General features: G+C 43.5%; 1 protein-coding gene across 7 annotated transcripts in view; it reads right to left on the bottom strand.

Moving 5' to 3' along the window:
- larp1 (La ribonucleoprotein 1, translational regulator) overlaps positions 1-12,211 on the bottom strand; it is a 50,006-nt gene that overhangs the window by 4,427 nt on the left and 33,368 nt on the right. For 6 of the 7 annotated variants that reach the window (XM_014333820.2, XM_014333819.2, XM_014333821.2 and 3 more), the window contains 13 exons: positions 10,868-11,002; positions 10,151-10,303; positions 7,501-7,663; positions 5,914-6,058; positions 5,241-5,421; positions 4,883-5,064; positions 4,465-4,554; positions 3,938-4,264; positions 2,883-3,006; positions 1,016-1,221; positions 811-917; positions 461-618; positions 189-333 (listed from right to left, as the gene is read on the bottom strand). In XM_014333820.2, coding sequence (XP_014189306.1) covers positions 189-333; positions 461-618; positions 811-917; positions 1,016-1,221; positions 2,883-3,006; positions 3,938-4,264; positions 4,465-4,554; positions 4,883-5,064; positions 5,241-5,421; positions 5,914-6,058; positions 7,501-7,663; positions 10,151-10,303; positions 10,868-11,002 — 2,116 coding nt within the window. The remainder of the gene's footprint in view (positions 1-188; positions 334-460; positions 619-810; positions 918-1,015; positions 1,222-2,882; positions 3,007-3,937; positions 4,265-4,464; positions 4,555-4,882; positions 5,065-5,240; positions 5,422-5,913; positions 6,059-7,500; positions 7,664-10,150; positions 10,304-10,867; positions 11,003-12,211) is intronic. The other variant, XM_005923128.3, reaches the window with a different exon arrangement.

Here is a 12,211-nt window from a genome sequence, read left to right on the forward strand (position 1 = left end):
TCGAGAGAGGAAACAAGAGAAATTAGATCACACCGAGCTTTGGAAATAACAAAAGCTAGATTCAGACAGCTGCACAGAGCCCGTTTCCACTGTGCTGCCAAAGCTTTACATCTGCTCTTCTCCCCATCACGTAAATCCAACTGTCCAATAGTAATGTCACTGCTACATACACAGGTTGCAGATCTTACCTATATCCTTCTTTTCCATCCTCGACCACCAGCTGTCTGAATTCCTCGTACATTTTCCTGTTGAAGTGGTCCCGCAGGAAAAATGACCAGAATCGGAAGAGCGTGTTCATCTCCTGCGACTGGCCGATTCCCAGCCGTTTCCGCTCTGTGATGGAGAAAAAAATGGTCAAATACATGAAGATAAAGGACACAGTTTCAATTAACTTGTAATAATTAATGCTAAACAGTCTCTGATCAGAACTTAAGGGATGTTTAAAAACGAGGAAACGCACCGTTTAGGCAACGCCGGCGGTACTTGTGGTAAACGTGTTGCGTGAAGCCGTTCTCCTTGAGCAGCTCGTGCGATGGGTGCTGGAACTTGGGGAGGGACTGGGGAGTGCAGCCGATGTTACCCAGGGCGGGGGTGCCCTCCGATGGGCTTGCATTAGAGCTGATAGAGAGAAAGGTGGAGGATTAGGTGGAGATCTACTAAAGTAAGTCCACCTTCAGTAAACCTTAAGTCTTGTGATCATTTTACTTAAAGGACAGTACACAATATGAATATCTTCTATGCTTTTCCTTTTATGTTCTGGTATTATCAAAGCTGACTGCAGAGCGTGTAACAGAGAGCAGAGGGTCTCACCTGACGGAGGCGGTACGGGACCGATGCTCTCTGGAGTCCATCACCCAACCGACGTGGCACTCCAGGGGCGGGTTGGAGCTGTGCCGGGTCTTCCTCTTCCTAGGCGTCTAAAAGGGCGCGGAGAAAAATCAACACGTTTAGTCGCTGAGCTTTTCATGCTGAACCCAACAGGTTTTGCCACTAAAAGACAATTCCAACGTCTCACCTTGGCATCGACGGGCCGACTTTCCTTCACGACTGGGTAGAAGCGAGGCGTCATGGTCGGGTCCTTCCGGTGAGGCGTGCGAGGCGTCCGGGGCGTCCGGGCACTGCGGTAGTTGGGCGAGTCAGGCACGGTAGTTGGCAGCGAGCGAGCTATTGAGGAGGGCTCGGGGGCACCGAAGAGTTTGTTTGCCAAAGCGTCTGTGGGGACTGTGGACGAAGATAGATTTGTTGTAGAAAAGAACCGAAAAACTTCACACGCAAAGTCCCGACACACACTTAAACACTTTAAGAGACATCTAATGTCACAACATCTTTGATCTTATAGCTTCATTTATTTCACAATGTGATGATAATGGACTACAGTAAAGCCACAGCTGTTACCACAGAACCAACATGGATTCAGAACTTCTTAATGTCTCTTTAATGCGAGTGATGTTGAATAAAAATGACTCAATGAAAATAGTGAGTGTTGTTAAAGCCGTTTACAGCACATTTAAAGACTGCAGATTTTAACTGGAGACCAGTAACAGTTCCTACAGAGTACCACCAAGTTGCTAGAAATTGGGTCGTCTGTCTTGCAAGTCATAAAGCGAGACCGCATTTCTGTCATTTTAGACCGACCTCTGGACAAAACACTCAATGGTTTTCCACAGTAACGTGTGGAGCGCTGGTGCTTTAACAGAGCATGTTTAATGGCGAGTCGATCACAATAAAACTAATTTTAGAGAAAGATCAGAAGAATATGACATTATTTAGAGCACCATGCTGCCTCTCTTCTATCCAATCCTTTGTCATTCCATCCAAATTTTCCTCTCAGGAAATTGTTCCAAAGGGAGTTCAAAGATTCCTTCAGACCATTGTTCACATAGGACTATGTCGACATGTTGGCATATTTATTAGCACTGTTGAATGTATCTGCTGTAAAATAAAAATGTGATTTCTATGAATCACTGCTCTGTTTTTGCTGACGCCCATCCTCTTGATTCATTTCCAGTCTGTTTCGGTCTCGCGTCAAATCTTTCTTTACACAAGCAGCAATACAAAAATCCCCCCAACAACTATGAGAGTTATTTTATGTTTTTAAGCTCTTCTAGTTGTGTTGCCATTCTTCATCTGGGTTCTGCTAGGTTGCCTGGTTTTTAAAAATGGGTTCATCTTCTTAGACTTGACTCCCATCTAGGAATTTTTCCAAGATGGGGGTCCTACACGAGGGGGCGGGGAAAAGAAAAAGAAAACAAAAAAGGTCTGGACAAGCCGAGAACTGCCCGACTGTTCTTTCAGTGAAACAGAGCCCAGTTTGCAGCTCTCTCTGTATCTCTTATAGGTGATTTAGACGTTCGTGGTGAACTTTTGTAGAGCCGTGGGTCGTAGCATCACTGCCAGCATTTATGACCGTCTCTTAGGGCTGTGCGATATGACCAAAATCTCATATCCCGATATAAGAATTTTATCGTCCGATAACGATATAAATCACAAAAATGTAACATTGTCTGTAAATTCTGTGAATCTCGGGCAGCTCTACTTGCGTGTTCATTTCAATAGTTTTGGCAATCTCCATCTGGGAATTTACTAACATTTGTGAGTCCTTATATTGATGCTATGATTGCACTAAGACGATGATTATTATTTTCAATGATAAATTCAAAAACTGCATTGAAAAGGTAGCCAGAAACGCAAAGGAGAATTCAACAGCAGTGAACAGGCCTGTCATGGTATTTTCCAGATGTGTAGTTTTCCTTCTAGAGAGGTCTCTAGAGTTTGTGACATGTATACAGCATAGATTTCCCTCAGAATCCCCAGATTTGGGTGTGATAATTATTTAAAAACACAAAAGCGTTGTATATTTGGCTGTGTTTTTGAGTCCTTACTCTGCTGGGGTCGTGGGGGGCCTGGTGGGACTTCCTGGTTGGGGTCGACAGGCGGCTCCGGGGTCAAGCAGTCGAACTGTTCACGGCTGATCAGGTGGACCTTCTTGAAGTTCTCCACCTCTTGCTGTAAAAATGAGAAAAATCACATGTTAATGCACGAGGCGTGACAAAATGTCTCTTTCTGGGAACCGTGATACGAAAACGTCACAAATTAATTAAAATATAAAAGTTTAAAGCCAACTTCAATCGTCCAGAAAAAAAGCACATAAAGTCATTTTCACATTATTTCCCTGTAAACTCCAAAACACCACAGGAAATGTCTCTTACATTCTGGACAAAACCGATTATTAACAGACCTTATCTTCAGCAGTCTGGAGAGCGAGATACAGCTGCAAAAAATAGCTGCTAGAAACACTCTCTTCGCCCTCATATCTGACATCTGACTGCTCTGACACGAGCGCAGCAGCCAGCAGGTTCACATCAACACAAGTACCCTGAAGTTTCTGCACATGAATACATCCGTAAAGCATGTTTTCTTGTTCCTTCTGCAACAAAAGCTAGTTTAAAAACGCCACGAAAACCAAACAGCGACGAATCATCCTCCCTGCCAAGATCATCAAGCGCGACTCACACTGGCTCTATCCCTCCGAGCATCCTCAGATCTCTGACCTTCCATCTTTAGCTCCCCTGCAGCCCATCAGCTCGAGCCCTCGGGCCGAGGTCTTGCGTGTGGGGTTTATTTATAAACAGCAGCACTCTGTTCCACACGACACAGGATTTGTGCCGGCGAGTACGTGAAGGTCGCCACAAAGAGTTCAACAATGCAACAATGGGCAGCCACGACAACAAAAAACACAAAAACAACAAAAAACTCTGTTGGGTGTTTTGTTTCCATATCCAGAAACAGCTGAAGGATCTACTCATCACCAGGCTTCAGGTGGAAACGTGTCTGACATGGCAGCGACACAACCTGGACGCTGTCCGACTTCTACATCAGGACGTCGTCGTCTCATAACCCACCAGATTAAGTGCAGAATCAAGCAGAACATCCTCACCTTGATGGTGGCGTATTCGGGCTCGTACGTATCGTCCCACAGGTCCTGCTCGTAGTAGAAGAGCCCGTCGTTGATCACCTTGGCCAGCTCGCTGGTCAACTTGGCGCGCGATGTGTGGTGGCCCGTGCGGTCGCCTCCCGGGTGCTTCCTCAGGTAGGGCGGCGTCTGCGTCACGATCAGGATCTTGTTGACGTCGTGGTCGTCGATCTCACCGTCCGTTTCCTCGTCGGACCAGTCGGTGAAGGTGTTGCGGCGTCCGTCCATCTGCTCCATCTCCTCGTCGAACATGAAGTCGAGCTCTTCGGGTTCGTCCTGCTCAGCTCCGTCCTGAGTGAAAAAAAACAAAGCACAAAAATATTCAAACGTTAGCTGATTATGTAAGTTAACTGAAAAACTGATAAAGATTAAAAAAGGTGCAGATTTAAAAATCACAGAGTTGCAGAAAGATGAAGCTACAGTCTCAATCTCAACAAGACTCTAAATAAAATAGCACAAACACATTATATAACACACATTTCCTTCCTCACCTTATTTCCTGAGGTAGCAGCGGAGGGTGAGGAGCCAAGCTGGGGCACCGGGGAGCGAATCGACTCATCCTTTTCCTTCTGCTGCTGATGCTGCAATGAAGAGGACTTCATCAGTCAACCGATCAAACAAGGGGAAATAAAGGAAGGAGGTGGTGGAGGAGGGTACGGAAAGCGAGGTTTGATTAAAGAATGATGTGAAAAGACTAAAACAAAAGGAAAGTGATGCAGTGGGGTCATGCAAAAATATATGCTGCAGTTAGAAGAATAAAATAAACTGCAGTGCCTGCTGCTGTGAAGCAAAAGTGATATGATAGACAAAATGAACCTCTAATATAATGACTAACAACCACACATGATCACTTCCTTCTTAAAACATTTTTAATTCAACATCTTGTCTGTGTTTTGCTCTGAATTTCACCTTTTCTGAGCTGACCTTGGGTCTGGCCGGGGAAGGTCTGGGTCTCTTCTTAACCTCGATCCAGGACTCGGAGTCCAAGTCAGGGAGACTAGCTGAGAGGCCCTTGGGCATGGTCTTGAGGTTGGAGACATCTGGTTCAGCCTTGGTCTGTTGTTGCATTGGTGTGGAGGCCCTGGGCGAACCTGCAGCAGAGAGAAGATAACAGTGAACATTAACTTTGACCACCAGGCAAGGATTACTTATCTTAAAATTCTCACTTTCTTCATGTAAATGAGGGAAATGCACGTTTCAAGTGTGATGCAGAATTGAGGGTCAGTTAAACATTACAAAATGTGCAGCTTCAGGTCAGAGTGCTCACCTCTGGGCTCCTCAGCCATCTGTCTTGGAACAAACTCGGGGCAGTTGATGAGCTGGGAGAAGTCCGTATGCGTGTGCGGCATGTTTGGCATGTTCAGGCCCGGCAGCGGCCACTTCTCCGGGTCCACCTTCCGACGGATCTTCATGTCGATAATTTCCACTTCCTTACTGTCCTTTAACGCCTGACGGGACAGATGAGGGACCGGTTCGCCCAGGTGATTAGTAGAAATTTGCGACCATTCATGTATTGACAAGAAACGGGGAAACTACCCAGACTGACTCTGTCCAAAGGTGAAAATATCCCAGTAGCAAATCTAAAGGTCACTAATTAGAGCTGCATCATTTTTTAATGTATTTATTCATTTTTTGAAGTTGTACAAAAACCCAAAAATGACCTGCCAAATATTTGTTGTTCGGTACCCTCGAGCTACTTCTGGACAGAAAATTGTTTCACATAATGAACTACAGAAGCTTCTGGAAAACAGTCCCCCAAAGGTTTTTTTCCTTTAGTGCATTTTAACTTGAACGCTGCTTCACATTATTTTTTATGCAATTTAATTGCTTGTTTTTCTGTCCTACAGCTGCTTTCAAACCAGTTCTGACTGCGTTTAACATGAATTTTTAAATGTCTTCACTGACTGACATCATTCAACCAGTCAAAGAAACGCGCTTACATCCAGAATGATGTTGACGTCGGTAGTGAGGGCCTGAACTCTGTGAAAACTGGCGATGAGTCCGATGGGCAGGAAACCCTCCTGATCCATCTTCCTCCGCAAGAAAAAGTCTCTCTCCAGGTTGTCTAGGCTGAAGTAGTACTCACTGGAAGAAAAGAACACAGGGAGAAAAGTGGTCAGCAGATGCTGGTATTTCATGCCTAGTCTTTGACATCAGAGGGAAGTAAAGTGAGAAAAGAAAAAGAAAATCAGAGGGAAAGACTGAATGAAAACTTATTTTTGTTACGACTGGTTATGTAACATTGTCTAGATGTCAACAGTCATCACATATCTTCCAAACTAAAAACAGAGGATTTAACAAGGTTTCAGAGCCTGAGTAAGTCGGCCAAAAATGTATTGTTTCGACACACACAGCATCTCCAGCAGCAGGTGCTTTACTGGACTATGTCAGGTATAATCTGAACAGCTTCAGTAATGTTGAAAAGAGATACTTTATTCGTATAAGTGAAGTAAACTTAACCACTTATCGACAACAAGACTGTCAAGCATGCAGACCGGGGGCCAAATGTGGCTTTCCGAAAGAGTCCAAAATCAACTAAATGTGTGACTTTCCAAAGAGTGAAAATGACTCCAATTTCATCAGTGAAATGCACTGCTAGTCCTGCTGTGGGGATAACAGTCTTACAACACAGGAGTGTAAACGTATGAAAACTTTGAAGGATTTCTAGACATCAGTTGAGATCTGAACCTCGTAAGATCAAACTGGGCCCTAAGGTGCTGATCAACTTCAATCAGTTTAACAGCTCTGGTTTAAAGCAGTTGACTGTGATGGGAACAAAGATGTGATGAAACCAGTTTCTTTTTGATCCATCATAGTTTGATTCATTGTGTGTGTCCGTGTCACACAGATAATTTGCCTAAAACAAAATCCAGAATATGACACCATGAGGCGGAACAATAGCCGTTTAAATCTGGTGCCAGACAAATGAGGTCACACTACTCAGAATCTGGAGAGTGAGATGCAACTGCAAAGTGCTGAAAGATGAACGCAAATGATCAAAGCTGATGTTGCAGAACCAGAAATACTGGGGGGGGGGTTTCTCCATGTTTCCTTATCAAGCAAATCACAGTGCAACTCGGCCACCAACCAGATTCAAGTGTAGAGGCTCAAGCTGCTAGTGTCAAGCACCGATGATGTTTAGCTCCATCTCCAGCGCCACACCACAAATGTCTAATAACAGTTTGTACCAGTAGAACCCATTCAACTGACATTATTTGCAGCAATTCCCCAAATTAAGCAGCTCTAATCTTAGGAGGAAGAAAAGCCAAGCCATGACGTCAAGATGTGACATCATGCAACCTTAAGGTCTGCCATCTTTGCAAAAGCCAATCACTTCATCTCATTATGCTTCAATGCTGAGATCAGAGTTGTGAAAAGTTCTCTCCACCGTCATTTAGTCAGAGAAGAGACATGAAGAGCTCATCACTTCTGCAGCACATCTGCACATAATGTCTGAACGCAACCCAATAAATACGAGTTTACCCCCCGACATCGACCTATTCCTGTGACAGAAAAGCTAAACTCACATTTGCCGCTTGATGTAGTCCTTCAGCAGATCCCGATCGACAGAGTAAAGGTCATTGCTGCTCATGTTGTCGTAATAGTAGGTCACCGAGTTGCTGAACTTCTGTCCGTAGGGTCCGTCTTTTACGTCGTAGGACTTGTAGCTGTAGTGATAGTCGTAGTGGCCTTGAAGGGAGAGGAGCAGTCGGTTAGACAGAAAGCGTGCAGCACGGCGTGCATACATTACTCGTGTGAAAGACGGTGCACGGGAACAGCAGATGCTCTCTGCGTTGTGAACCTTCTCAGCTATCAGTGCTCACATCATTTTTACCCTTTACTATTCATTTCTTGCAAAACCAGCCAATCAAAAGATTAAAATTCTTCCACTTGCTATTAGTAGGTAGCAAAATTGATTGGGAGGTGCATCTTTGTTCTCAGATCGATGCTATCTGATGGCTCTCACATTGAAGACCTGAAAGAAGACTCTTATACTGACACTCACCCCCAAAGCATTAATTCTTATTCAAGTACTGTTAATTTTGTTGTGTTTCACCATTTCTATTAAAAATCCCCTAAGAATAGTTTTTAAATATTCCATTTATTGCATCTCTTTCATACCATATTGTCACTTACGCTGCTAGTTATAGTTAGGAGTGAGAATTATCGAAGGTTACACAAGAATGAAAACAGCAGACTGACAATCAGTAAGTAGGAGCAGATTAATGAGAATAAGTCTCAAGTTTAACTGCTGTTTAACTCAAAAGCTATTCAAGGCACAGCCAAGAAAAAAAAATGTGTTAAGATGTAAATTATAAAGAACGCAGAAGTGAAGGAGCAGTGAGCCTCTTAAAATACAATTACACTGTGTGTATGTGTATTGGCATATGTAGGAGGGCACCCACTTGAGGGCTGAGTAAATACACAAAGACAAAGTTCATGTGCTGAGCATTAACTGAAAGTCTCTTCAGCGCTGCTCAAAGTCAACAACCTCAAAAAAAGTTGGAAAAAAAAGGGAGAAAAGTGGAAATAAAATTGCTTCACTCACATTTTTGGGCACCGTTATAAAGTTTATGAGTAGCTGGTGCTTCTGGGAAGGAGGGTGTAGGATAAAAGGAGGAAAATGAGTACATGAAGAGAGAGGTGGGGGGGTTGGAATAAGGAAAAATGTATGTATGAAGAGAGTGAAAACAACAGGGAAGTGGGAGGGAGACTCTGGCCAAAACCAACAAGCCTTCAGGGAAACCAGTTTCTCCTGCTGGAGCCAAGGCCAGTCCTCATTCCAACACTCTCTGGTTGTTATTGCACTTTTTGTTTTTACTCTAGCCTCCGTGGGGGCCAGATCAGGGTCATCAAACACTCAGATTCAGAGCCGTGGCAGCCAAAGCAACCAAAACTAGATAAGACACTGTCTACCTGTACCAACTTAATTCATCCAATTCACCAGCTTAAATCCTTGAAACGTTGATAAAGAGAAAGTTGCTGTACTCCATGATTGCAGATGAACAGAAGACTGGACTGGAAGTAAAACCCTCAAACTATACTATTAAGACAAATTCACTTAAGTTCATGGGGAGTCTTTCCACAAAAGCTGTGTGGGTAATGGGTTTGTCAAAGCACTCAAAACACTGACATCACCAACCAAACGGTACAAAATTAAAAACTGCGATGTCTCCTGTGAAAGTAATTTTGAAAGGATTTAGCCCAGGCAGCTTTACTTTCAGTGCTGAGATCAGAGTTGTGAAAGTTCTCTCCACAGATGTTTAGTCAGAGAAGAGACATGAAGAGCTCATCACTTCTGCAGCACATCTCTTATAGTGATACCAAGCGCTCTGCCATATCACAGCGTCTGCAATAATAGCTGTAAATTCTTAAGTGATATAAAAATGTTATATAGCGATACCCCACGTTTACGTCCCCTGGTGTGCACAATGGCACGTCCAAGACCGAGGAACACTCGTGTGCCTCCAATGATGATTCAGTATCTAAAAAGAGGCCTACTTCAACAATCTCCACACACAATACTCTGCATAAATATGCATGAAAACAGTTCCTGCCAACAGTGAAAAATAAACCTGTTTCGCCACTTGGGGCTAAAAAATACACAGTAGAGTACAGCCAGTGCAGCTCAAATGTAAACACATTCAAACAAGCATTGCTAGCTGCGGTCCATATGACAGGAAGAACAAATGGTGGATGGAAGTTTCTGCTGCTGCTGGTTAAAAAGCTCCAACCAGGAAACGCCATCCAAGGAAGAAACGCTTTATTATGTGACAATACTGTGCAGCTCGTTTTCTCCAGCATTAAGAAATCATGTTATACTTTTTCTTAGAATTTCCAGAGAAAACGCTACAAGGCTACTTTTGTGCTGAGATGTGACTTCTGCTGTGTCACTGCTATTGCACTATTATCTGGCTACCACCTTGCTTCAGTGCATTCAGACCTCAAATTAGGAAACGTGTGCAAGTATCCTGCATGATGCTGATTTGTCAGTGCAGTCTGGTCAGCCTTTTAACTTAAAAGGAAAAAAAAAAAACTTACTGTGGTCAAAAAAAAACAAACAAAAGCGATGTTCATATTAGATTACTTATAAACATTTTGAGGACACCTGCTTAGCGGTGGGAAAAAAAGTGTTCTTTTGATATTTTTGAGTCGTCTAAAACGAGTAAGACGTACCTCTCCCGGCACCTCTGCCTCGTCCCCGACCTCTTCCTCTTCCACGTCCTCGACCTCTGAATCCTCCGCGGAATGGCGCCCCCTCACTCTTCACGCTGGAAACCTCATCGTGGTCGTCACGCCACTCGCGCTCATACTTTTGGCTATGCCAATCTGCAGGGAAGCCAACCATATTCCTGTCAGCAAACACTAAACCAGACTGGATAAGTAGGTCTGAACAAATATCCAATGAGGCTAACTAATTCTCTTTCTCACTAGTTTTCTAAATTGTGATAAAACACATTTGAATACGATACAGCGTCTTCCTAACAGCGAGTAGATTTCATTTCCTGAACACAAGTGGAGTAATACGTGAAGTACACAGCTGAATAGTGAAGCTATCAAAGCAGAAGTATAAAATTAGCAGTCGAGCATGCATGTGCGTACACACACACACACACACACACACACACACACACACACACACACACACACACACCTCCCTACCTCTCCACATCCTGCTGCTGAGTCATGTGCACTTTCTTAACCAGCTAAATGTAATAATAAGCTCTGTATTATCAACATCTAAAGACACGGCATCAAAGCCACTTCCATTAGTCGCATATTCAGATGTGCTATCATGTGCAAGCACCAGAGATGACCGCCATGTGGAGCCAACTTCCTACAACCTCTCACCCAAAATAAACCTGTTACCAAGTGAAGACGTCACAGACTAACCTCTGAGGTCGTTCCTGGCGTTGGGAGGCAGGCGCGGGTTTTCATTCTGTCTGCTGTTGTTCCTAGAGGCCGAGCGCTCCCTGGGCCCCTCTGACTTCACCTCGATCATCAGAGGAACCCACTTCTGCTTGTTTCCTGTTTTCAAATGACATGTAGAGGAAACACCGTTAAAAGGAAGAACAAATCCACTGACTGTTTCAGATGATGTTATTTTATTTATTCATTCTTACATCTACCAAATGAATATCTTAATCACCACCATGCTTTTTGAGTTTAGAAACAGTATATCTGTAAGCTAGATGATTGGCTGATTCTAATAGCCTTTAGATATGTGCATGTGATAAACATTCAACTTTTATTCTGAAAAACTGATAATCGCTTCCAGGACTTTCATAGATGTAAATGTATCCTGCAGTACCCTGGCTGTCCAGCAGGGTGCCTCACAGAGCTGCCATCTGAAAGGACTGCTGGTTGTCAGGGTGCTGTGTGGACATGTGGTTAAGTTTGTGATAGATAGCACGTGCAATAAAGAAGGGAAGTGACTGTCCCTGCAAATGTAAGAGATGTGGTCATCAACCCTCTTGTTCTTAAAATACTTGGTTGCTTGTACTTGACAGCAGTTCTTTGTTTACTTATGCATCTCGCTTAAAAGGTAGCTTGTAAATTTACTTATATTCCACATTTTGTGGCAATTGCAGCCTTCCGTGCAGGCCCAGACCCGTCATTTCCCTTCTCCCTCCCTCCTGCTTGTGGTATCTGAAAACCTTACCCATGTGTCCACGTCACACCGTGACAATCAGCTGTCCTTTTAAACTGCAGCTCTGCAAGGCAGCCTGCTGGACAACTAGAGCCAATTAAACTCTGAGTAAAACAGGCTCTGTTTTAAGTAGAGTCCTGGTGATTTACCTGTGGCTGAAAGCCAAAACCTTTTTGATGGGCACGAAAAACATGATTCATTTGCTTCAATACTGTGATCAGAGTTGTTCAAGTTCTCTTCATTTTAACATTTTAGTCAGAGAAGAGACATGAAACTCATCACCTCCACAGCACATATACAAAAACCGACAAATGCATCTCCAGGAACAAGAAGTTTTACTATTATAAACCCAACTGCTTTAAAATTGATACGAGTACATAAAAATGTGCACTGTATGCACTGATCTTAAATACTGCAATTCAGTGCATAAATAACTTCATTGTTTAAGTCTCTTCATCAATACAACAACTGGCCTGAATTGTTAGGAAAAGAAAACGAACGGGCAGGTCGGTGCTAAAATTCGTGCCAGACCATTTGTATGCCGGTATGTTTTTTTTGAGAGGTGATGAAAACATGAGAGCCAGGAA

Source organism: Haplochromis burtoni, unplaced genomic scaffold (genome assembly GCF_018398535.1).
Source record: "Haplochromis burtoni strain Fernald_Lab_line unplaced genomic scaffold, NCSU_Asbu1 Contig_66, whole genome shotgun sequence".
NCBI lineage: Eukaryota > Metazoa > Chordata > Actinopteri > Cichliformes > Cichlidae > Haplochromis > Haplochromis burtoni.